Source organism: Branchiostoma lanceolatum, chromosome 7 (genome assembly GCF_035083965.1).
Source record: "Branchiostoma lanceolatum isolate klBraLanc5 chromosome 7, klBraLanc5.hap2, whole genome shotgun sequence".
Classification (NCBI taxonomy): Eukaryota; Metazoa; Chordata; class Leptocardii; order Amphioxiformes; family Branchiostomatidae; genus Branchiostoma; species Branchiostoma lanceolatum.
The window spans coordinates 18,253,405-18,277,994 of NC_089728.1; the positions used below are offsets into that span (position 1 = coordinate 18,253,405).

Genomic DNA, 24,590 nt, shown 5'->3' on the forward strand with positions numbered 1-24,590 from the left:
TCATATACAACATTGGTACACATACCTAACAATGCATGGTGTATTTTCGTGTCAGTATTAACAAATACACAATTGAGATCGATCTTAGATAGTTATTATAACACAAACAGATACTTTCATTCTACTTAAATAAAGTTAGTTACAGTTAGATGCGTTATAGCTGCTCGTACAGGTGAATTGTTGTCGTCGTCACTCAGCTGGAGGGGGGTGCATCGGATTAATCCTTATTATGACACAGCTAGGAGCTAATGGATTGAGAGAAACTAACCACAAAATAAAATATTCCCATCGAAACGTTTCTTAGACTTATCAATTTGTCTAGAAACAGTTTACTAATGTGCCAACCAACACACTGTGTATAACGTTTATAATATATCGTATACATTTCCTATAGCAATACCTGCGTTTGACCATTTTAATACTGATAGAAGTATTAACCTTGATGAATGGAATTGAAAGAATACACACCAGAGAGTCTAATTTGTTATGTAGGAGGAGATGAATCGTAGAAAAAAGTGCAGTACTAGAAAGGAGTACTTAAAATGTTGCCAAAAATCAGGCGTTATACACTGAAAATGAACCGGATCCTTGCATCTGCTTGTTGATCAGAAAGGGTCCACTTGGGTCGACATCATAGAAGCACTAGAGAAATGGCGTACATGTCTGGCTAGGCTGTGTTCAACTACATGTGCAGAAAACAGAAGGGCGTTGATATTGCGTCAGACTCTCGGACGTTGGCCCTTGTCTAGGTAATGTAACATAATCTACACCAGGCAGGTTGTTTACGTGAGGAAATCGCACCTGACTGTTGATTTGCTAATAAGATTATAATGTAATCAATACAAGGGCTCTAGGAATGAGTGTTTGTGTGAGAACTCACAATGTGGAACGTACAGGTTATGACCTACACCGTGAAGTGGACGATGCAGTGTGTAAACATCATACCTGCGCCTGTGACCTAATAGGGTCGCATTACGTCATACAATGTAGGGCGTACCAAATAGAGTGAGTGCAAGTGTAGGCTCAGACGGGAGTTATTCAAGTTCCAAATTAGTAAAGTATCGCCATTTCCGGGTTCCTTAAGTGCAGACCTTAGACTATAACGCGAAGGGAAATATAGATATACGTAATCTACAAGTATGGAATGACAATGTCAGTCGAAAAGAAAACACACACCCCTTTTTTCATTTGATCAGTCTATGTTTTGGTGCCCAGGGAGGAAAAACAAGTAAGACCGTCCTGGTAGTAAGGGGGCAGTGTCAGTTTATCCAAAGTGAAATTCTGAGGTGCATTTTAGTACTATCAGCAGGTGTTGTCCAACAGGACGTCCTGGGAAGACAACGGGAGAGGTCCGGTACTGTTTACGGTCAGTACACGGTTCTTAAACCACACGTACACCGTGTTTTGCTCCGAGGAGGGCGTAGCCTTTCAAATAGCGGCCTTCCAGGTGGTCAATATTATTGTTTGCCCACCGCTGTTCTGCAAAGAGACTTCTCGTTTAGACTGTATCATATGTCAGCTCATGTTTTGTTTGGGAACCACAAAACTAGCCACAGGCGAGATTTTGTCGACCACAATCAATTACACCGTGTTATTAATGTTAACATATGGCCATGTAAGATATGGCTGTATTGAATTGTTAAAACCGACATTACTAGAATATACTACAATGGCACAGCGATTAAGAAGGCAATACTTTTTTGTGTGAACAACAATATTCATCGAACAAAATCCTTTTAAGAAACCCATTTAGGACGATAGCTTTGAGTAAATGTTACTTCGGAGATTGTAGCAATATACAAATGATGTGTCATTGAATTGTACCAAAAACGAAAGAGTTCTCTGGCCACGATGAAAGTAAAAGTAAACAGGGATGACAAACAGCCTTTTGTGGCTCGAAAATGAAAGTAAATAAACATAGTTGAGATTCTAATAGCTCATATGTAGATTCATTTCTCAAGTTGTGTTTGAGTGTCATTGGACACGGTAGCTGTTACAACATCAAACAGAAGACGAACTAACTACAGATGATTGTCTATGCTACCTGATATATCAATACTACAAACAGTCGTCCAACTGCGAGAACCTTGATATCGTCATATTTCCCAGGGTAGGTGGACCAGAAAGCTTACATTGCATGTAGTTAACTACATATACATGGAGAATGAGGAGGGTGAAGTCAATTCCTGACCAATAAAGACGAATCATGCAGAGGTCTCTACTTGATCCAGCGTCCGACGACAAGATGGCCAGGAAAGGAAGTCGGAGAAGCAATAATGTTAATCTTCAACTTTCTAGACATGAGAGTGTGAGTGAGCTATGCTTAGAGAAGAGTTATGCACATTTATATATTCATATCTATATTATTAAGCCAGGTTTGACCAGAACAGTGCTTTACAGTGATATCCTGAATATATCTAGTAAATATCGTATATATTTATCATGTATGTTACAGGATCAACGTAAGATTTTGCACAGTAAAAAACAGTCATACATAGCCAGCCCTGCGTTTATGGTATGATGTTTTCACTGCATGTGTGATGTAAGGGTGTATTATTGATAATGATGAACAAGTAACAAACACCAACTGAGTCTAGCACAGTGCAAAGGTTTTAGCCAGGGGTACTCCCATATGCTATACTAACATGTCTATAACACCACACGTTCTCACTGTGTTTAGAAAAACCACAAGGGAGAGACTGTCGGTGCTCTTTGGTCCGTGAATGAGTTGGGCGCAGAGAAATGATGATTACATTACATTAGTTGCGCGATATACGAGAACTGGTAAAGGTAACTAAAAGTGCGTTGTGTTTGTCACAGGTGTGCCATGGTGCAAAATGACGTTCGTGACACTGCACTTAGCAGTTCTGTTGGCATTTCTTTCGCCAGGTAAAGTAATGCACACACTAAGAAACTAAGTAAGGTACAAAAACAAAAGCGTCTGTTACTCTCTAGTAGATGTCCATGTTGCAGTCTATTGGTAATGGCGTAAGCAGGAACTGAACATTTTGAGCTTTTGAGCTTATAGGAATCGCGTGTACGTTTGTATTTACACTGTCTGGTAATTGGCATATTTGGCCAGACCCTGACCCCAAGTCAATCTTCTTTTCATTTCGGTGGTTGAACAGGTCCTCCTGTTCATTCAAAGACGTCTGACATATGACACTGCAAACATTATAATGTCAACCCGTCACAGTCCTACATTTTGCTTGTAGCCCCGCCCATTCTTTGGTTCTCATGCTCCAAAATAGGTGTTCGCCAGTGTGGTACGTGACGCGTCAGATATATCTAATAAAATTAAATATGTCTGTTAAACGGGAAGGGTAAAATTTTATGGAAGGATATTATCATATGCTCCCCTTTTGTGTCTTGCATTATGCTCAAATGTGGTGTGTGTAAGTGTACACGTCTCTGTGTGTGTATGTGTGTGCATGTGTACGTGCCTGTGTGTGTGTGCTTCTGTGCGTGCAAATTAGTACTGATTCGGCTTTTTCAACATATCTATAGAGATTAAGGGGCAACAAGCCCGGTACACCGAAGTCCCCAGAGACACCACTGTAGTGGAGGGGGACAAAGTCACCCTAAACTGCAGCGTCGAAAACATCACCAACGACACTTCAGTCAAGTGGTTCGGTCCACCAAACTATCACTTTAGGACAGAGGGAAGGACCTCTGGCCACCCAAGGTACATAGAATCACCCTTAGAAAATTACAAAATGTTCTGGTGTGTATTGCGTTCTTGACCATATTATGTGACAAAAGGGTACTCTCCAAGCATAGGTTGGTGGGGCAGATCGTCACCATGGGACTAGCGAAAAACACGGCAATATGATAAAACGGTGACGATCTGCCCCACCAACCTCTGCTTGGAGAGTAACAAAAGGGATACTCTTCATACACGTACTTTTTGATAGTGCATATCAATAGTTTTGGTACCTCATTGCTAAATGCTGCTATGTTCTGTTTACGTTGTACCACATCGCTGTTGTACCACCTTTGCTTACTCCTAATCTACAAGCAGATGATAGGATCATGCTCAGTCTTAAAGTCCAGTTACTACAGGAGGTGAAGAGTCAATAATGTAAAATCATACTAGAAAGTCTGAGCCTACGAATGATGTGTTAGGAGATGACCCGTGCTCTACAAAATTCGATTCTGCAATTGAATTATAGTAAATACCTCCAATATTTGACGATGGTCTTAAGTCTGTCTTCCTGTCGTGCGACAGGTACACAATTGTCGGTGACCCCTCTGAAGGTGAGTACAATCTCCACATCACCAATGCCAGCAAGGCAGACGACGGGAGATTCCGGTGTTGGGTAAGGGAGGTGCGACAAGACCCTGCCGAAGCCACTCTTACTATTAAGGACAGAGCTACAAGCGCTGCTTCAAACATGTACGTTTTCTCTACGAAATATCTGATCACATTGATTATGCAGTGCTTCGTGCTGAATTGTCTGTGATACTAGTAGTTGACATTCGATATTGAAAATTATGCGTTACCAGTGAATGTCCTGGTGACGTTACAAATTATATGCCTTGAGGCAAGACTGATTTTTGATGTTTTCTAACAGAATTTCTGTCATTATTAATATCGCCAAGGGGTGGTACAGTTGGCAACCCAACGCAATGAACATCATCATTATCGTTCATCTTGTCAGTATGCCAGTACCTGTGTCTGTTAACCTAGACAAAGACATGACATTCAGCTATTTGCACTGCCATAGAAATGCCAAGGTGATTCTTGTATGTCATCGAAGGTCCTATGTTTATATATATTAATTTTGGTAATTAATATAACTGCAAACATAACTGGCAGCGCCATCTATGATGCATATAATATATTATATGTTTTTAAACTTCTTCCGTTGAAGTAGTTTCTAAATTATGTATCTAGCTAGCAATGAGTAGCAACAGGGTATATAATTATGGTATTGCTTGGAAGAAAGGTTCTCACATTCTGCACATCTACTTGTACAGCTGGACTGAATGGGTATGAAGCAGGTGGGAAAGTTGAATATAACATTGTAAACTGAATGTATGGGGCTTATCTTTGAGAGGGAGGTATAAGTGGCCATGCGTTCATATCTATATCAAAAACTTTTAATTGATGTACATTGACCAATTGTAAGTGTTCCATATCTTGACGAAAGTTTAATTCAATGCATTATTCCACTGTTAATTTGGAAAATTTATCCAGACTACACTGGTCTACTATAATATATATGTTTTTATTGGGTTGTATTTAGTTTGAAACACATAATCATTGTATACAGATCGCCGTTGCCATTTACCACTATAAAAGCATATTCAACAATCGTATATATGGTATCTTGGGAAGGTGAAAGTTGTAAACTATATGTTAACAAGGGCAGTATTGCTTTGAAAACAAAGAAGACACCACACAATGGATTGAGAAGCCGTACAAATGTATATTGTTCAATAATTCAAATACAGTGTCTTACCTAATGCAACACCACGATGTCTTTTTTTTCTGCTGTCTTACAGACTGCTTATATCAGAACAGTTACACAGCTCAGACAGCAGGATTCCCTGCTATATCTGGTCATATGATGAAATACTGATGTCAAGACGCAACGTAAGAAGCCTTACATTATCAGACATAGGTCGCAGTGATATCTTTCCCGGGACAAGCCAGTCGCGTTTAAAATGTTAAGAAGGGGTTAGTTAGTAAATACAAAAACAAAAGTGCTAACCGCTAACCTTAAGTAACCCTAAACTTGGGTAGATAGAGACAAAAAGTGTAGCAGCTTCTATTGCTTGATCCTCATATGCTTTACCTTATTCTTAGAGTAACTAAGTATAGCTAGTGTTGTAGGATACCTATTTAACGCGAGGATAACAGCTGCCATATGCATGAAATGGAGTCTACTACAATGTCACACTTGTACTTCTTTCTAATGATCTAAGCTGCTTTGCACATATAAGGAACTGTAAGGCTTCAACTGTATACATACATACCAATTAGGAACATGTTTCGTAATGTGCCACCACATACCACATACTTTATCAAGCCTGATAACTGAGGTGAACGCCCTGGACAAATACAAGAAATATGTATCCTACCACACAGTACAAAAGAGAGGTCTCAAGCTCTGATAGCCGATTATACAATGGAAAAGTCCAGTATTGTTCGTCTGGCTGGTTTGTTAAGGTGTGACTTCCATCAGAATTTATATTTTCTCATAAAATACTATTCTAAGGAACTCGTATACTATTCTAAGCTCTGTACAACATACTGTTTGGTAAATAATATAGTTACACTACGTTAACGTTCACACTTCTTCAGGTCCGTCCTCTCTCCCATGTCTGCCAACACCATTCGGCTCCTAAACATAATCAAAGTGTTTCCGTAATTTGCTTCTTCATCATTTATCTACACGGTAGTTTTCTACTCAATAATGTTTCATTAAAAGTCGCCAAGATTAACTTGAGACACTTATACAACTACAATTTCAACTTGTATAATATGTATATTTTCTAAGGGGGAGGGGGGTATAATCTCTTTATTCTAAGTTGTAAACATACCTGTGCACCGGGAACATCCCCGTTGTCATGGGCCTCCTTGTCTACAGGGACGTACACTATCTGTCGTAGAATGAACATGTAGTTTAAGTAAGTTTACTTTAATAGTTTGGTTCTCTGGCACTTAACATTTAGATCCCATTTAGGCACAATTATGAGGTAAAGTTCATAGAGAAATAGCTAGTCATTTGAAAGAATGCGCCTGTGAGGCATGAAATGATTAAAGCGAATATGACAAATAAAGCAGTCTAAAAATAGAATGCGTTGTTAATAAATGATCACTCTTTGCCAACATAAGCTTATATCGGGGAGAAATAGTTACCTGAGGGTCTGGGGGAGGGATTCCTGAGTTCCGCCGTTTGTAGAGGTAGATGCCAGCAACGGCCATTGCAGCGATGACCAGCCCTATGACTATGCCGGCAATGGCCCCGCCTGTCAGTCCTTCGCCGGAGCCTGTTGATTCTACAACAGACGATAAACATACATCGAGTGTTGAGAGAGAGACAGTAATATGTGCCTACAATTTTGACAAATAAATTCGTGAGTGATGCTTTTATCCATTTTCAATTCACTTACCCGTGGTGTTGACTTTACTTCCCGTGACAGTTGTGTTGACAGTGACACCATCATTGTGACCGTTCAGCTCTGTTTTGTACAGAAAGGAATCAGCTGTTATTATATGGAAGGAAGTGTTTGTATTTCCGAGGATAATTCCAAACTAACTAAGACGATATAGATTTTGAAAACTCAAAGTAAATTCAGAGAAGAGAAGAGAATAATTATTGTGTATACCCACCATTCACAGTCACGTTTATACCTGGTCCTGCGTGGAACGCCATACTGAACATATACGTTCCTTCGTCTCCTGACTGAACATCAAGTATCGTCATATTCACGACTGTGACTCCTCCAGACCAGTCAGTGCTGACTGAAAAGTTACCTTTGAAAGGCTCATGGGGGTTTTCCTGTCCAGTTCCTCGCTCAAAAATTGGCACTAGCTTATTAGAGCCGGTTATGGGATTTGGCCCCTGAATCACGATAGGGTCAAGTTCATCAGTACCGTTAACAACAACGGTGAGAAGTAGGTTGTCCCCCCGAGTCCCTCGTACCGTGGAGGGCGGGTGTTGGACGAATGTTGGTGCTCGAGCTCCGTCTGTAAACGAATTGATTAAGAATGATTAATCAATAATTAGCTGTATAGAATTTTCAGCTGTTGTTTGTTTTGTCATTACAGTTGTAACACAGTCACCCACCCAGCCACACCGACCCAGGCGCACACACAGACACACACACGTACACAGACACACACACACAAATACAGACACACACACACACAGATACACACAGACACACACACACACACTGACACCCAAGCCCACCCCCCCACACATACCCTCCCTCCCCCCCCCACACACATACATACATACATACACACAAACACATTCATACATACACACATACATACATTGTACAGACACAGACACACCAATAAATATACATAATACACACATACACACACACACATATACACACACAGACACACTTACACACTCACTTACACACATGTACACATACACACATATACACACACACATTCACACACACACACAGATACACAAATACACACATACAAACACACGCAAGTACACATACACATACAAACACACTAACACACACACACAAACACAGACACACAACGCAAAAATGCACACAGACAAAGAAATGCACACACACACACATGCTTACACATGTGCACAAACAAACAAACACACACATATTCACACATGCTTACACACACGCATACACAAACACACACACACACACACACACACACACACACACACATACACACACACACACACACACACACACACACACACACACACACACACATACACATACATACATACACACATGTTTGGACCTGACACACGATATAGCTTTGAACGTAATTTTAGCGAGAGTCAAATACTATTGTTTACGTAGCCATAGAGCAGGTGCACCAGCGGGCAAAGCTTGTATGCTTACCAATTTGTCCCTTTATGTCGGCATGAAACAACAGAATGGAAGATCAATGATAATAATGTTCGAATATCTGCTAGTAGACAGTTGAGATATAGACCTAATGAAGCAACTACTACATTGTACTTCCTGTCTTTCAGAAACCTTTCTGTGGTGACATAAAATGTACACAACACCATAACTGTACTGAAGTTTCCCAACATCAACATCGTTTTTACTCCAACGTACAATAAATGGTACCTTGCAATATGGCCAGAAAGCTGAACATAATACACCTGTCGATAACAAACTTGTCAAAAGTTCATTATGCGGACGTGATCACGTTAATTACATACCAAAAACAGGTCCTTCCGGGGGACTTTCCAATACAAGTTTGTCCATGCCCTACCACCAAAAAATTGTATCATTGACACCTTATTGACATTTTGAAAAAGTTAACGATCCCTGTCGCAATACCTGAAATCGTGGCGATTGTCCCTAATAGCAGACCGACAGCGACCGTGAGCGCTGCCATCATTACCCTCGTCTCGGCAAGAAGGTTGGTCTCGGCAAATAATGTACTTCCGGTTCAGGTACACCTGTTGAACCGGTATGCATGCCAGAGGTCAGTGACGTCGACTTTGCAAACAAATACCAAGCATTGTTTACACAGTGGTGTAGTAGGTGACACGCCTTGTTAATGCAAATGTGTTCCGTCTGGAATTACATAGCAGCTGATACTTGATCTACAGGATTGTAAGATTGACAGTGAATGTCTTATAGTAGTATTCTGAAGACGAACATGACACCAGTTTGCCTCTAAAGGTGATCCATTATTATAAATTTGTGCTGTGCTTTGGAGGCCTGTACTTGTATGTGTGTGTGTGTGTGTGTTTGTGTGTGTTTGTGTGTGTGTGTGTGTGTGTGTTTGTGTGTGTGTGTGTGTGTGTGTGTGTGTGTGTGTGTGTGTGTGTGTGTGTGTGTGTGTGTGTGGTGAATGCTGCGAATGCTAATAGCTACAACATGAGTAAAATATTTAGAAATCGATTTTCAATATCTCTGGCCAACGTAATGGAATAAATTTGTAACTGCTATCATTCTGTTGATTTTTGAATGGCAATATCAAATAAAAGGCCCTTGGTGACATGGCAAGTCATTATTTTTTCTCGCAAATCACCGACATGTAATACTGTTACAGTAGTATTTTATTACTGTAACGGTGCTCTTTTAAACATGGTAGCTGACTCTTTTACAAGCTCGTAGTAGCGTTTGATTAATGATTAAACTGAACACCGTTGACATTATGTTACAGCTGGCTGAATACCTTTATCCTTTCATTGCAAAAGCAACTTAACATTCATTGATAGGTGCCAACATGTCGTGTGCTGTTAGTTCCAGTGTAGTAAATTGAAGTATTCACAAAAATCCAATGTGCTTGCGTGAGTAATACCATTCAATGTACTCTATCCCATCTACTCTCCAAGCAGAGGCTGTTGGGAAAGATTGTGACCAATTATTCAGTTGTTGGGGCGGGGGGGGGGCAAATGATAAGGTCAAAATGTTCCCCAACAGCCTCAGTCTACTTAGAGAGTAACCTCATGGTTTCTTTCTATAGAATAGGTCAGCAAACTGATTGCATATACTTGATAAACTGTAATTGTTATACTCAGGACGCTGAATTTAATAATTAACAATTACTAAATCAAAGGAAGTTCCAACATAAATTTTAAGATCGCATAAAAGAAATCTTGAGGTTGTCAGTAACAGTCTGAATTTCAGACCAATCTCAGAACAGTTATGTGAAACAATCTTTATATTCCTTCTGACCAATCTTACTACAATTTTCAGATTATATGAAATAGTCTTCTTTTAAAAAGTCTTCAGATTCTTTGATAAATCTTCAGATGCTATGGAAAAATCTTCAGATTCTTTCAAAAAACTTCAGATTCTTTGAAACAATAAAAAAATCAGTTTATTTTTCGATTATCAACGACACGTGATGACTCCCGCTGGGGGTCATTATGATCCGTTAAATGACATGTTTATCACAAAATATCAGGTTTGTAAATGTAAGCTGTAGTGGGATACAAATATTTGTCAAAAGTGTTATATTTAGTCCTAAATTAATCTGGAGGATGTTTTATGTTAACTGGAGAAAAATGATATACTAGTAACACCAACATATTTAACTTCAGACATATATAGCTGGGGTTAACATAAGTCACCATTTAAAAGTCTTGTCATCGTTTATAATGTCCTTCATTCAGACACGCGCTTTCATTCAGTCAAAAACACGACTGCGACATGTCCTGACTTGCCCTGACTGTAGTCTGCCTGTCTTGGGTAGACAGGCCAAGACGTATATACTGTATTGACTTAAGTATTGTGACAAACCAAACGCTTTGGCAAGAAATTTCATTCAGTATATACTTATAAAGTTAAGGTGCACAACAGTTCGTAGTCATTAGTTTTCAGAGCGGTTCTAGCCACAGCCTGATCCGGGATATCATATGACGTGCTTACATCTGTGACGCCATGACTTGAACTCAGTAATATCAGATTCCGTACTCATGGCATGGTTACGACTTCTCCACGCTGTAGCAGTTCACCAGAAAAAAAGGATCAATTGCTGACTAGTAGATTTGTTTGTGCTATATTACAAAACGCAGCCTAATGCAATATCGGATACGTTACATTGTAGTTGCTACCAACTGACAACGAATCATTTTACTGAACTTTATGTTACAACATGTTTTTACATGTTAATTTACAGTGTAAAGGCGAAGAGAATGCCAAAGACTATATATATTAGGATATTTCACGTCGTTTTCTGGCAGTGCATTGATAACTCAATACAATAGACGAACAGTAATAATCTAACAAAGTGTGACTCCCCTTTTAGAGGCAAAGGAAAGTACAGCAATTAGCGCTACTTCATAGTTCGGTCGCCATTTTGTTTCCGAATAACATACAGCTGTTCACCTACAGCTGATATAACGACCTCAAACTACAGGGAAAATAAAGTATCTGTGAATGACTTCACACGCATATGAAAACAAGCAGCACAATTGATACTTACGTCAAGTAAAATCTAGAGCTTACCTGTTTTACAGTAATCGTCTCAGACGGCTTGTCAAAAGGTGCACGGTCATGGGTCACGCCCCTTCGTCCTCGTTGAGCGGGGGGAGGAGGACAATCACACTGAACTGGCTGCGATCTGAATCCTCGTAGTGGACCCTTTGGAATCCAAATACCCAAAGTGTCGTTTTCAGACTCCAATCCTTAGGCAAGAAGGTTTCGAGTGAATGGCTTAGGTGTGTGACACAGAAATCCTTGTCACGAGGCAGCATACAGTCCTGGCGGAAGTGTATGACTCATGGCATTCCCCACCTTTTGTTCACCACCGCCACCGGAAGAATAAACATACCCGGGTTCAAGTACACGTTCGGCAATAACGCTTCGGAAGACTAAGTTCACTCTAAAAAACGGTACAACGCATTCTGATTAAAGGCAATTGAGGTCATTCGTCTTAACGGCAGGGTGTTCGGCCTAGAACTAAGCGGTCCCGGCTTCAAATTTCCCTGACGCCACCGATGTTGTGCCATTGGGAAAGGCACTTTACACGACTTTCCTCACTCCACCCAGGTGTAGAAATGGGTTTATCCTCTGTACGTGCCACTGTTGAAATATTAAGTTATAGGTGCGTTGCCACGTCGTCCTTGTCTGTCAAAAAGCGAAGTAAATTCTGAAGACTGAAATTAAGTCCAATATTCGCCATAGATCACATACTAAAGGTCACTGACCGGCATTTTACCTGGTTACGACCAGGAAAATGTCGACAACACCTAAATAGAAATTGCATGACCATTTCCATCAAATAGATTTAAGAAATGAGTAATCTAACCAGGTGTAGGACACGTAAAATCTGAATTTTAGAAATCTGAGCAGGAAGTCCACTTGTCTTAACGTGAATTAATCATTTCAGGTAGGTCTAGGACAGATATGCGAGATAAGAAAAAAAGTAACATTACACAAGCCTAATCGATGGTACCGTGATAGTCTCTATCAAACTAATTATACGCTGGCTATAGGGAGAATATTTTGTTAAGGGAGTTTCGCCACGTACCAGAGGGTTTCATTTGCAAACGCAGCTAGGGGAAAATGATAACCTCCCCGCAGACTGACTCACCTGGAGAAATATTTCCTCTTTTGCCAAATTCCACGATCCATACCCCCGCAGGAAGGCCTTGTGGAGGCTATAGCTAGCACAATGACGTAGTTTATAGTTATAAATCGCATACTTTCCGTGTTGGTAACGCTTTCCCTAGCTGTATTTTTAAGCAATCAAGGACGTCCTCCCGAGGTAAAAGAAATAAATCTAACGATATGAACTATCAAAGTATCGCCGTTTGTCGTCATTTATTCATTTATCTATTCAGTTCATCACACGACGACTGGATTACCCCTTCAACTTGTAAACGTTGATATCCAAGAGGGCCAAGCATATACAGGACAAGGCATGCATACATTCAGTCAGGTGGAGACAAAAGTGTCATTCAGTAGAACAATTTAAATACGATATGTCAAAACATTATCACGGTCAAAGGTCAAGATAAATAAAGGTCAAAATTTAAGTGTCATTGATGGGTAAGGAATGTCAATAATAAGGAATAAGTAACGAATTCCATTATGTAAATTTTAAGATTAAATCCTAATGATTCAGGTGACAAATTGGCCTTAGGCTACAACCCCCCCCCCCAGGGGTTTTGAGGGAGGGGGGCTCATTTTACATGCATCCAGCAACGGTCCCAAATAACACACTCCTACTGGGAAACCAGCCTTTCTCGAACCAGCAAGCCATTTATCATCAACATCCTTCCTCTCTGAATGAAGATGTTTCACAGGAACTTAAATTGCATATTTCTTAATTGTTATGTGTTGTTAGTAGGCAATACAAAGGGTTTCTAACTCTTGCAATAGATAGCAAATAGACCGTCCAACAGGTGTGTTGTATCAAAGGCGTTTAAAGGTTTCGGTCTCTTCAGCTAGTTCTAATACTGTAGGAAAAAAAATGGCAATATTCAAGAGGGAGTGCCAAACTTTCTGAGAGGGTATTTTGCCTTAGCAGTATTGCTACAAACTTGAAAAGCAAATATTTTCTACCATTCAAAGGACCCTAGATTCGTATATGTTTTCGACCTTGTTCCTATAGGGTCAATGAAACGGCCCATGCCATGATGTCAAGTAGATGTCCTTTTACAACAATTGAAGCAGCTTGTTCGGACCAGCGGCAAACAAGATGTAGACAATAACATATTTCTACTTGACATGTTTGTTTTTTTTGGTTTATATTTCTCTTAACTATAGCACCGCCGGTCTGAAGTGTAAAACCGTGACTGGTCTGCGCAAGTCCATTGGTGACCATGGTGATAGATCCTCTGCAGAACAAGGTGCCGCTACCTCTAAGTCGTCGTGGAACGAGGTAGCCATAGATGGAAGACGCGCATTGGTGGACTGCGGATTCGAGCTGAAGTTTGAGCCAAACCGAATGCCACCGGTATGTTATTTCATGTCCCTTCCCACCCACTTTGCCAAAACCCACTTTCCTGATGACAAGTCTCATCAGTTGCTCGAAGTCAGCGTCACCTTGTCACAGTTCCGAAGCCACGGCAGTTGTTTGACATCATCATCGCGTGGAAAGACAGCCGCGGAGGGCTCTCCAGTTAAAGATGAAGAAAAACCAGACGAAAGGCATCCGTCTGGGAAACAACCTAAAGGGGAGTCCATGGGGGATAACGACAGCGCTATGAGTAAGTAGAACGTTTGTTTGCATGCTACAGAGAACTTTATTGGTAGTTCAAAATGCTACAAATTAGCCTCCAACGTCCCCGTCGAAAATTATACTGTAAGAAAAAAAGGATAGTGTAAAAGCTTCCAACCTTACAGATTAAAATGCGATTTGTCAAATGAAATGATCCAGAAATAAAACACATATCTACCATATACAAAATGTAACAAACAGCATCAGAACAGAACACTTTCATAATCTTGTTATAACTTACTAATATATTGACCTAGCCATTGTTTCCACTTTGAATTGTGGAGTGACTCGTTGAAATAAAAATAGCTTTGAAAATAGTTGCAACACTTATCTCCATTATTGACTTGTGATTTAAACCTGAATGCTTTTTGTTCTTTCTTCCCTATCTTATCAGCACTCGATGAGTTGAAGGATTCCCGCCTTAAACCTCTTCCAGAAGGTTGGCCCATCACATCATGATCAGCTACTCCCACAAGCAGAAGAAGGAAGTCCTCAAGATCAGAGAACATCTCGACAAAGTTGGCTACAGGGTAAGTCGCCAACGTAATATCTTATCCGTGCACTTAGAACTTTTAAAGTAAAGTGGGTAGACCAGATCGCAAGTGAAAAATATAGGTGATCAAAAGCGAGACCGAATTACCCATACATGACTATATTGTGACCAATATGCTGTTATCGATAATATTTTGTAGTTAGAGTTTTAGAATAAATCAGCCTTGTAGTATTGTTGATTTAATGCCATACATTGTACCATGTACTATTGTTAAGCAATGCAATTCATAGTTCATAGTTCATAGTTCATAGTTCATAGTTCATAGTTCATAGTTCATAGTTCATAGTTCATAGTTAATAATTCATAATTCATAATTCATAATTCATAAATATGTTATCTTGAGACACTTGCATGCTTAATTTACCATTATAATGTTGCTACAGGTGTGGATAGACGAGGGGGGAATATCAGGTACAATCGCCAGGTCCATATCAGCAGCAATCCAAGAGGCTGCCATCGTCCTTATCGCTTTTTCTGAGGACTATGTTAAGAGCCCTTTCTGCAAGCGAGGTATCAACACATTTTTTTCTTTTCTTTCATTTAATTTCATTTGTACGTAAGTTTGTACACATATGTCAGATCGAAAGTAATATACATGTACCAGGAAACAATTTTGAATTGTTTTTTTCCCAAATATCAATTTTAGTTAGTTTGGCTCAATGATGACGTCACGGGTTGTGACGTATGTTTGTCCGCCATTTTGGCTCCGTAAGGGTTTGATGTCCTGACTAAAGCCCAGCGAAGGTTATGCACAGTACTGGCTGTCTAGAGTCGTCAGTCGTGCTATAATGACGTTCGTTAACAACTGATTTTGTATTTGATCTGTTAGTCAATGGTAATTTTGTTTCGTCTCATTTCGTAAACAGAAGTCAACTTCGCACAAGAGAAGAAAAGGGAGATCGTTCCGATGAAGATGACGGAATACACGCCTGATGACTGGCTGGGTTTTCTGCTTTCTGGGATACTGTATGTCGACTTCTCACCCACACAGTCCTTTACTGATCAACTGAAGAAGCTTGAGTTTCAAATCGAAGAAAGGTTGGCAAGGCTGCGTAAAACTGAGGCAAAAGAAAGCCTGTAAGGCAATGCAATTGGCTATTTCACAGCTCCGATTGCGCATGTGCAGTCGTCGTGAATTGTGGTCTAGGTCAAAGTTGAAAATTCCATCACTTTTGCGGATATCTTATCATCGATATCATTCTGCCACTATTTGTAATAATGTACTGTGTGCAGAAAGATCATTCTATTGTGTGCCAAATGAAAACAAAGGTACACAATTGACATCGCCTCGCAAAAAAAGAATCAAGAAAAAGGGAGATTTCTGTAACATTAAAGGTACCACTATCGTAGTGCAACTTGTATTTCATATCTAGTATAAAAATTTTGAATGAAAGGATCCGCTATCATCATAGTACAACTTATATTTCATAGTTTGAAGAAAACTTGTCCATAGCTAAAACAAGATGAAAGAATTCTAATGAAAGGCACCAATATCATAGTATAACTTATATTTCATAGTTTGAAGAAAACTTGTCCATATCTAATACAAGACGAAAGATTTTGAATGAAAGGCACCACTATCATAGTACAGCTTATATTTCATAGTTTCAAGAAAACCTGTCCATAGTTATAATATCAAATGAAAGAATTTGAATGAAAGGTACCACTATCATAGTGCAACTTATATTTAATAGTTTGAAAAAAAACTTGTCCGTGGCTAATGTAAAATTAGAATTTGAATGAAAGGTACCACTATCATAGTACAACTTATATTTAATAGTTTGAAAAAAACTTGTACATAGCTAACACAAAATGAAAGAATTTGAATGAAAGGTACCACTATCATAGTGCAACTTATATTTCATAGTGTGAAGAGACTTGTACATGGTGAACAAAAGAAAAATATGTGCATTGATTTAGAGAAACACAATAACTGTAGCGGTGAAAGATGTTTAATGTAACACCTCTACCTGTAGTTAATGAGGTGGAATGCAGTGAACTTAGGGCGTTTATGACTTAGTATGATGTTGTACAATGTACAGTGTTGTGTTGGTGATTTATTTAGCCCATTTTACTAAGTGTATATAGTATTATACACTCTTTGTCTCTTGGTTTGGCTTTGTAGGTCACAGTTACTGGAACAAGAGTGTCGTTCAATGTTTGTTGCTGGTGTGTCGAATGTATCCAAGATGTAATAACAGGTTAAAAATCTCAACAGCTTTTAAAACTACATGTGTGTGTTTTAGAGTGTTGGTAATGTTCGGATATCAGTGCTGTATTTTGATTGTGTTGACAGAGGTCACTGTGGTGGTTGGCATGAAAGGGACTGAAACACTATCTTATGCTTTGTGTACCGATAGCTCATAGGACCAACACCCAATATCTTGTCAAGTTTGAAATTCCTATTGATTGATGAATACTAATAAACACTTGCTGTCGAACTGAGGACTAAGTTTGTTGCATGCTACTGTGGAATACAACGTACTACAAGTCTTGGCTTGTGCCCCCCTCCCACTCCGCCCCCCTCCCACTCCGCCCCCCTCCCTCAACCTAACCTGGCTTCTCAGATATCCAAATAAGCCACTGAAACTATTTTCTCGGTAAACACCTAGGGGCTATGTACACACGCCGTGACAGATACACAATGGCGGGGTCATGTGTGAGCAACGCTCAGACCTCTGAACCATGAGCTTGTTTAATTTGTTCACAAATCATGAACAAAAACAATATTTCCCATTGGCTTACCGCAAAACCACATTACATACGTAGCATTACTAAACCCATCTTGTGTGTTGTTTTATACACAAATTTGGACACAGACGAGGAAACGTCATTGTTTGTTGACACATCTAACAAAAATCTTTAAGTGGGAAACGAAGCGTGTAGGGATAATCCGGTCCCCATTTACCAACAGTAATTGACAGATTGGATAGAAAAAATGAATTCTAGAACGATGAAAAATTCGTTTAAGTTACTTTGTGTAACACCTTACCCATCATAAGTATCTTATTGTGAATGTTATTAAATTACAGTTGACAATATGTTTTAAAACCTCAGTTAATTTACCGTGATATAGCAGGTAATAGTTCGCTTGTGTGATCAATAAGAAACACAAATACAGAAAGCTAGATCGTAAAAGTTTGATTATCATCAATATCATTATACAATTGTTGAGGTCAGTGGTGACTCATTCATACGTTTGTTGGTCTGTGATTTAATTAACAGCCTAGTCAGTTTGGCGGGAACCTTTCAACCAATGAAAATCCTCCGTGTTAGGGTTGAAGTTGACTTTAAAAGTTTCCTTTTAGTAATTCAATTGTCTGTTTTGCTGTTTGGTCCCTTTGTGAATGGCAGTGCTAAACCGGTAATACTGAAACGAGCCCTATTCAGACCTTTGTTGAATGAACGTTTAGCAATGCACATATAGGAAACAGTAGTACTTGTATAATGCAAATCATACAGATCAAGATTTTGAAACGGCTCCTTTACAGGTATGGTGTCACATTTGGCTTATTGCCAGAGATAGTTGCGTTTCCATTGTTTGCAAATGTACGCATGTTGTGGTTCTTCTCCTTTCACTTCTACGTTCAATTTAACGACTTGTGACGAGACACAGATTTATTTCTGTCACCTTAATTTGTTCTCAAGTGCCGGTCGTCTTAGAGAAGATTCTCAAACTGTTGTAAGGTAAGAGTGACGTCATAGCTCAGAAGGAATCTTAAAAGTCATAGTAGGAAGTTTAGAGTAGTTTTATTCACCACAGTTGAAACTCAGCAAAAAAGAGGAACTTGTCTTCAAGACTTTGATTATATTGGACAACTTCCTGCGTCAAGATACTTCGTTTCACTGGACAAAGCATGCTCGAGAACAAAAATGGGCTTACCGATCTTTCGAACAACTATTTTGTCAATTGTCACCGTTTTGTTAGCCATTCAAATGAGATATGCCAACTTACAAGTTATCAACGAGTTAGGAGTGATACAACCAAGACTCGGAAGGAATATCTTGTCTGCTGGTCACAAAGTGGACTATGTGATCAAACCGTCTGATACCGACGCCGTGGTCAACGGTAGTACGACTCTTTACTGCAAAGTTAACACCGCAATGACTAGCACGTCGGTAAAATGGTTCGGCCCGCCGAATTACCACTTCCGGACCGAGGGCAGAAGCTCTGGACACCCGAGGTATTCTGTGGTAGGTGGCGAGGGAGAGTACAACCTGTTTATAAACCCTGTACGACAAGAAGACGAGGGGATGTTTCGCTGTTGGGTGAGAGAGCTCAGAGGTGAACCGGCGGAGGCCATGTTGACAGTACTCAGTGAGTGACAGTTTTTATCCTTGGGTAGATCTAGAACTCATTTGATATAGGAACATATTTCAATGATAAATTTTAAAAAATTGTTATAAATTTTGAAATACAATTTTTACATCTAGTCTACGCTTTTACGTATTTGAGGTTTTTTTAACAAAATGAAACTCAAATATAATGTTATTAGCAACATTACCATTATATTGATATTGCTGTTATGATTAGGATTTGGTAATGTATTGGTTTGGTGATAAAGGGAATAAAAATACAGGATTAGTAGTTGGCAGATTACGTCGTTGAAGGCGACTTTGAAACGGTAGAAATCAAATTGAGACATTGGCAATCCATTTATTGTGTAGGCGTTGATTGGCTGCCTCGAAAACAATGTTCGAATTGTACACAGCGTTTACTTTCGCTAAGAACGCTGGGATTGCTTACTGTCTGGACAGAAATGTCAATAGAAACCACAAACTTGTTTTGCACGTCGTCTTAAATAAAATGGGTTCAAGTAGGATGAACCATAGTGAGGTCGCAAAACAATCAAATCAATATTCAGGTAGCATTCAACTTTGAACTCTCGCTGAGAACGTTGGCCAGGGATTGTTTACTGTCTAGAGGCATGACAAAGGTGTCAATAGAAACAACAGACCTATTTTGCCCTCTATGGTGAGACAGCGTTACAAAGGTTGGGGGTACGGTGGGTAATCCTTTGTAGCCTTTAAGTTGGTACAGTGCCAACATGACGGCTGCACTGAAAGAGAAAGAGGCAAATCATGTGAAAAACTTTCGTCATTGTTCAAAATATGGAAGAAGTAAGCAACTACTTGCTTTTTCGTTTGTAAGTATACAGACGTAACGGTCAGATTCATTTAAGTCAATCAATCAATCAATCAATCTATCTAATATTTAAACCAAACTATCACCAGAGTTGTTAACATAAAATAAAAGTGTCAGCGAGACTTTGGTGTTCTGATAGGGGTTTGAGCAGTACAATGGTTTGTATCATTTGCAAAGGTGGGGTGTTGTATTTGTTTATCGTACTCTTGGCATGTGTATTTCTCTATAAAATGGCATAGTATCAAAGTCCACCAAACTCTGTCATTTCCAGCCAAGGCAGGAGCCCCTGTTATCACTGGTTATATTTCACCTGTCAAAGAGGGGGATAGACTGTCGTTATCCTGTACCAGCCATGGCGGTGATCCTCCACCGACCTTGTCATGGTACTTGGGTTCAGCGACATTCGAGGCAGACACTCTTTCTACAGATGACAACGAGATACGAACGGCTCTTAGAATTAAACGAGAACACAATGGCCAAGTTGTTACATGCACAGCATCGCAGCCAGGGCATCCCAATCTGTTGCGTCCAAAGACTACACAGATAACACTGGAAGTGCAATGTGAGTATGCTTTGATTCTAAGTCGTCATGTTTGCTTTTATGGTATTCTACTGAAATCTTCGTCAACGAAGCTAAGCCAATGATTCTACCACAGAATGGATCACAGCATGATACGCCAAATAACAGCCACTCAAGCAACTGGATATGATGTTGGAAATGGTCATTTTGACAAAATTATGTCCAGTTGTTGGGGTATTTTGAAATTTGGCGTATCATATTACCTGGATGTCTAACCTTCATCGACGGATTACAACATGCTTTTACCGCAAGCATAGTTACAAACGCCATAAACGTGAGTTTCGGAAACCTAGTTTGCTTGTGTCTAGTGTTGAACAAATGTCATATAGGTAATGATTTGGCACCCTTGTTCCATCTAATTGTGATATTCTCTTTCTCCATGTAGATGCTCCATTGGTAAGCATCACCGTGACATCCCCTGGGATGACAATAGATGGGACAACTGTACAAGTGATTGAAGGGGAAACTGTGACGATCAGATGTAACGTGGAAAGTAACCCACCGTCGACTATAAGGTGGGAAAGTCCAAGAGGTGTGTCGTTGCCAGGTAACGAGCCCGAAGTCCACATCAGCGCCATTACAAGGAACCAAAATGGGACCTTCATCTGTACTGCTACCAACTCCATCGCCTCTACAGCTAACAGGACGACAGTGGAGGTTCTTTGTAAGTTGTGATGATTGGGAGAGTTATCTATCATCACCTCTCTCTCGATCTTCTTACATTCATACCACAATTGATTTTTTGGTTTATTGTTTGTTTACCGGAGTCGGCCTTGTAGAGAAGCCAGGTTGCCAGCTCCTCACAGCTGCAGATTTAAATCGGTAAAGTCGAATACAAGTAATTAAATAAATAGATAGATAAATGAATGAATAAAAAAATAAATAGATAGATAAATGAAACAATAGTCTTCAGGATAATTGAGGACCCGATGCACGACTGGATAATAATTATGTTACCTTTCGAAAGTGTGACGTAAACACCAGGTCAACGTTTCTGGAAGTCGGTACCGGCGCCCGTCTCTGCTCATGGAAGTCTGATGTATAGAACTATATCAGCTTCTTAGTTATATTATCTACCACAACAGATGAATTACGTTTAATGCTAACGCAGTACATATTTTTGTGTTTGTGTCATCTCTTCGCAACCAAGAAAATATGGATCATTTAAAGCAATTGACGAATGTGTGTTTTTCTTCAAATCAGATCCACCTAAAATCCTGACCAAAGTTCAGCACAGAAGAGTGACAGTAGGAGCCAAGCTAATCCTTGAATGCGTTGCAGAAGGGAACCCAGCCCCTACAACTATTTGGTTGAACAGCACTAACAGTGCTCATCTGGCCAACCCATTGGTTGTTCCCGTCGTGAGCTACTCCATGACCGGTAAATACATCTGTATCGCCGCCTCCTCGTGGTTCAGCGATCGACTGGACGAAAAAGAAGTATTCATCGAAGTTACAGGTAGGTGGTACATATATTCGATGACAAATGCATCGTATGCTTTCCTCGACCAGTAAATTAATTGCACAATTTGGCCAAGATTGAAACCCTTTCTGGTTGGTGTAAAAGCATGACGTGTTCATAGTTGGGGAGCAAGTCGGGGGTGCATGCCATCTGTGATGTGTGGTACTCAATGCCAGATGCTGATAACACATTTTAAACAAATTTTTACTTTATCATAGGTTATCGTTCATTTGCAAAACTTCAACTTAATTTGTGAACAAAACTTTTTTTTTGTCATGTCTTTCAGCAACATAATCATGAGTATTATATAACAGTTATTTTACAATGCCAGTTGTAACTTAACTGTATCGTATTAACTTTAATTCAATGTACTAGGTAAACCAGTCATCGTTCCTAGTAGCAACGTAGTGCACGCAGAGGTCGGATCTGGAGCAGAATTAAGATGTGATGTGGAGGCAGATCCTCCCATCAACGTGTCGTACTGGTCATGGACGGAATCAGATGGAAACAGAACCACTCTATGGAGCAACAACACCAAAGACAGGTTCGCTTTTTTTGAGACTAATTTTACCTTGATACATAATACATAATGTTTGGAACATATCTACATAGATGAGTTTAGAGATAGGACATTAAAGCTTACAACTGCGTTAGAAAGAATTTTTTACTTCGCTTTTTGATAGACAAGGGTGACGTGGCACTGAACTCAAGTTTTTCATAACTTATTTTAACAGTGTCATATAACAATATACCCATTGCTGCACCTGCCAGTGGGTGGTGTGAGGAAAGCCGTGTAAAGCGCATTTCCGAACGGCACCACATCGGTGGCATCAGGGGATTCGAACGAAAACCTTCCCGCTACGCTACATGACCCCACGACCAACCTAAAAAGAATTGTACTATCGAATGTAGTCCTTATACGTTTAAGCTTAAGATGGTATCTCTTTGTTGCGAGCTAGGTTTTCAGCATACCAGGTGATCTCAACCAGAGGAATCACCATGCTACTTGCTATAGACAACATTATGCCGGACGACTTTAAACGTTACAAGTGCACAGCTGCAAACAGAATTGGACAGGATAGTAGAACACTGATGTTGCAACCCACAGATGGTAAATCATACAAATCTATACTATTGGATCTCACTTTTGAGGTGGTTTACCATACTCTTTTGCTTTGTTTTAAATAATTTTTTCCTTTCCCTTTCTGTATCTTTTTTGTTAATATCTGCCATTAGATTGACATCTTATGAATAGAAATCTTTATGTGTTGAGAACTGTCACAACAATTGCAGATTGAACGACTTTGTCCTTTTGCTCCCCAAACAGGAACTGCCAGTCTCTCCCTACCCCTACTAGTTGGTCTAGGATGTAGTGCCTGCGTAGTCTGCCTTGTCCTGGTATACTTTATGAAGAGATATTGCCATTTGGTAAGGATGCACTAAATGGCATCGGATCCTGACGTATCCGGAAATGGAACACTGGGATCCAGAATCTCAGATCCGTAAGAATCCGGACGGATACGGGGCAGTATTGTACTAAACAACTCAAATTTACCCGTATTAATACGGCCCTGTATGCGTCCAGATTTTTTCGGATCTGAGATTCCAGATTCCCGTGTTCCATGTCCGGATACGTTAGGAACCAAGGCCATTTCGTGAGGTGTAGCGTGCACCTAACATCGCTTTTAAACTTTTTCTATAGCCATTAAATTATGTTGAAAAAATATTTCACTTTGAGAAGGACTATGACTTTGTTCACTATTTACCTCAACAGGGGAGAAAGGCAGAGAACAATGACCAGGTCGAGATAGATCTGGCTGAGCTGCAACTACTAAATGGAACTCCAAATGGCCATGTCGTCAGATTGCACAGCGGGGATGTATTTGAACCGTAAAATAACCTGCAAAATCCAGTTAGAAATGGAACAATGGAGGTAAGATAATCACATCTATTCACTTCAACTGTCGAATTGGCTTCTGGCTGTAGTGTGCATTGTGCATTTAATAGACTTTTTGTCACAGGAAGACGTATATTTCAATGATTAGTATGCATTGTAAAGCATGCTTACTATTATTCATTCCATTTTTCATGTGATATATAGTGGCAAGATCCAATTCCTCCACAAAATGAAACAAATCATCTGAACAACAGACACCGCGAGGAGACCCTCCAGAATTCAGACATCTATGCTGAGTCTGAGGTACCATTATGATACTTGTCTATTTTGTTTGGTTGTGAGCAGTCAATACGAGCATACAATAATTCCCTCTGCACTTAAAAGTGTAGTACATAGCGAAAGAGCTGAAGGCAAGTTTGACTCACTGTACAGAGTCATTCTAGCACCATTCTTCCTTATAGTTCAAGTCATGCATTGGCAGAGATCGTAGTTGTTGAGGACATTGAGGATTATTTTAGGCGATGAGGACTATTTTAGGACTATTTTAGGCGTTATTAGTACAAAGTGCCATGGTATGTAAATCCA

The 24,590-nt window shown here is 39.8% G+C and overlaps 3 protein-coding genes and 1 long non-coding RNA gene across 5 annotated transcripts; 3 read left to right on the forward strand and 1 right to left on the reverse strand.

Annotated features, from left to right (window-relative positions):
- Positions 1–1,214: 1,214 nt before the first annotated feature.
- LOC136438023 (uncharacterized) lies at positions 1,215–5,474 on the forward strand. Its single transcript, XR_010756364.1, has 4 exons — positions 1,215–1,366; positions 2,821–2,889; positions 3,508–3,685; positions 4,229–5,474. It is a non-coding gene; the product is annotated as an uncharacterized lncRNA (long non-coding RNA).
- Positions 5,413–12,351, reverse strand: LOC136438019 (uncharacterized). The gene is made up of 7 exons (XM_066432642.1): positions 11,650–12,351; positions 9,025–9,146; positions 7,343–7,699; positions 7,123–7,191; positions 6,869–7,008; positions 6,550–6,609; positions 5,413–6,350 (listed from the first exon to the last, which is right to left on the reverse strand). The coding sequence occupies exons 2-7, from the start codon at positions 9,083–9,085 to the stop codon at positions 6,297–6,299; spliced, it is 741 nt and encodes a 246-aa protein (XP_066288739.1). The 5' UTR covers positions 9,086–9,146; positions 11,650–12,351; the 3' UTR covers positions 5,413–6,296.
- Positions 12,352–13,918: 1,567 nt separating this feature from the next.
- On the forward strand, positions 13,919–16,298 carry LOC136438020 (uncharacterized). 2 transcript variants are annotated; one of them, XM_066432643.1, is made up of 4 exons: positions 13,919–14,357; positions 14,763–14,898; positions 15,305–15,431; positions 15,788–16,298. In XM_066432643.1, the coding sequence occupies exons 2-4, from the start codon at positions 14,824–14,826 to the stop codon at positions 16,000–16,002; spliced, it is 417 nt and encodes a 138-aa protein (XP_066288740.1). In that variant the 5' UTR covers positions 13,919–14,357; positions 14,763–14,823; the 3' UTR covers positions 16,003–16,298. The 2 variants fall into 2 exon arrangements, with proteins under 2 accessions (XP_066288740.1, XP_066288742.1); XM_066432645.1 differs by lacking the exon at positions 13,919–14,357 and having other exon boundaries at positions 14,381–14,898.
- A 2,104-nt stretch (positions 16,299–18,402) lies between these two features.
- LOC136438666 (kin of IRRE-like protein 3) lies at positions 18,403–23,551 on the forward strand. The gene is made up of 7 exons (XM_066433580.1): positions 18,403–19,239; positions 20,339–20,629; positions 21,033–21,311; positions 21,851–22,105; positions 22,484–22,652; positions 23,068–23,219; positions 23,436–23,551. Exons 1-7 carry the CDS (start codon positions 18,795–18,797, stop codon positions 23,549–23,551), a joined length of 1,707 nt encoding a protein of 568 aa, XP_066289677.1. The 5' UTR covers positions 18,403–18,794.
- The last annotated feature ends 1,039 nt before the right edge of the window (positions 23,552–24,590 follow it).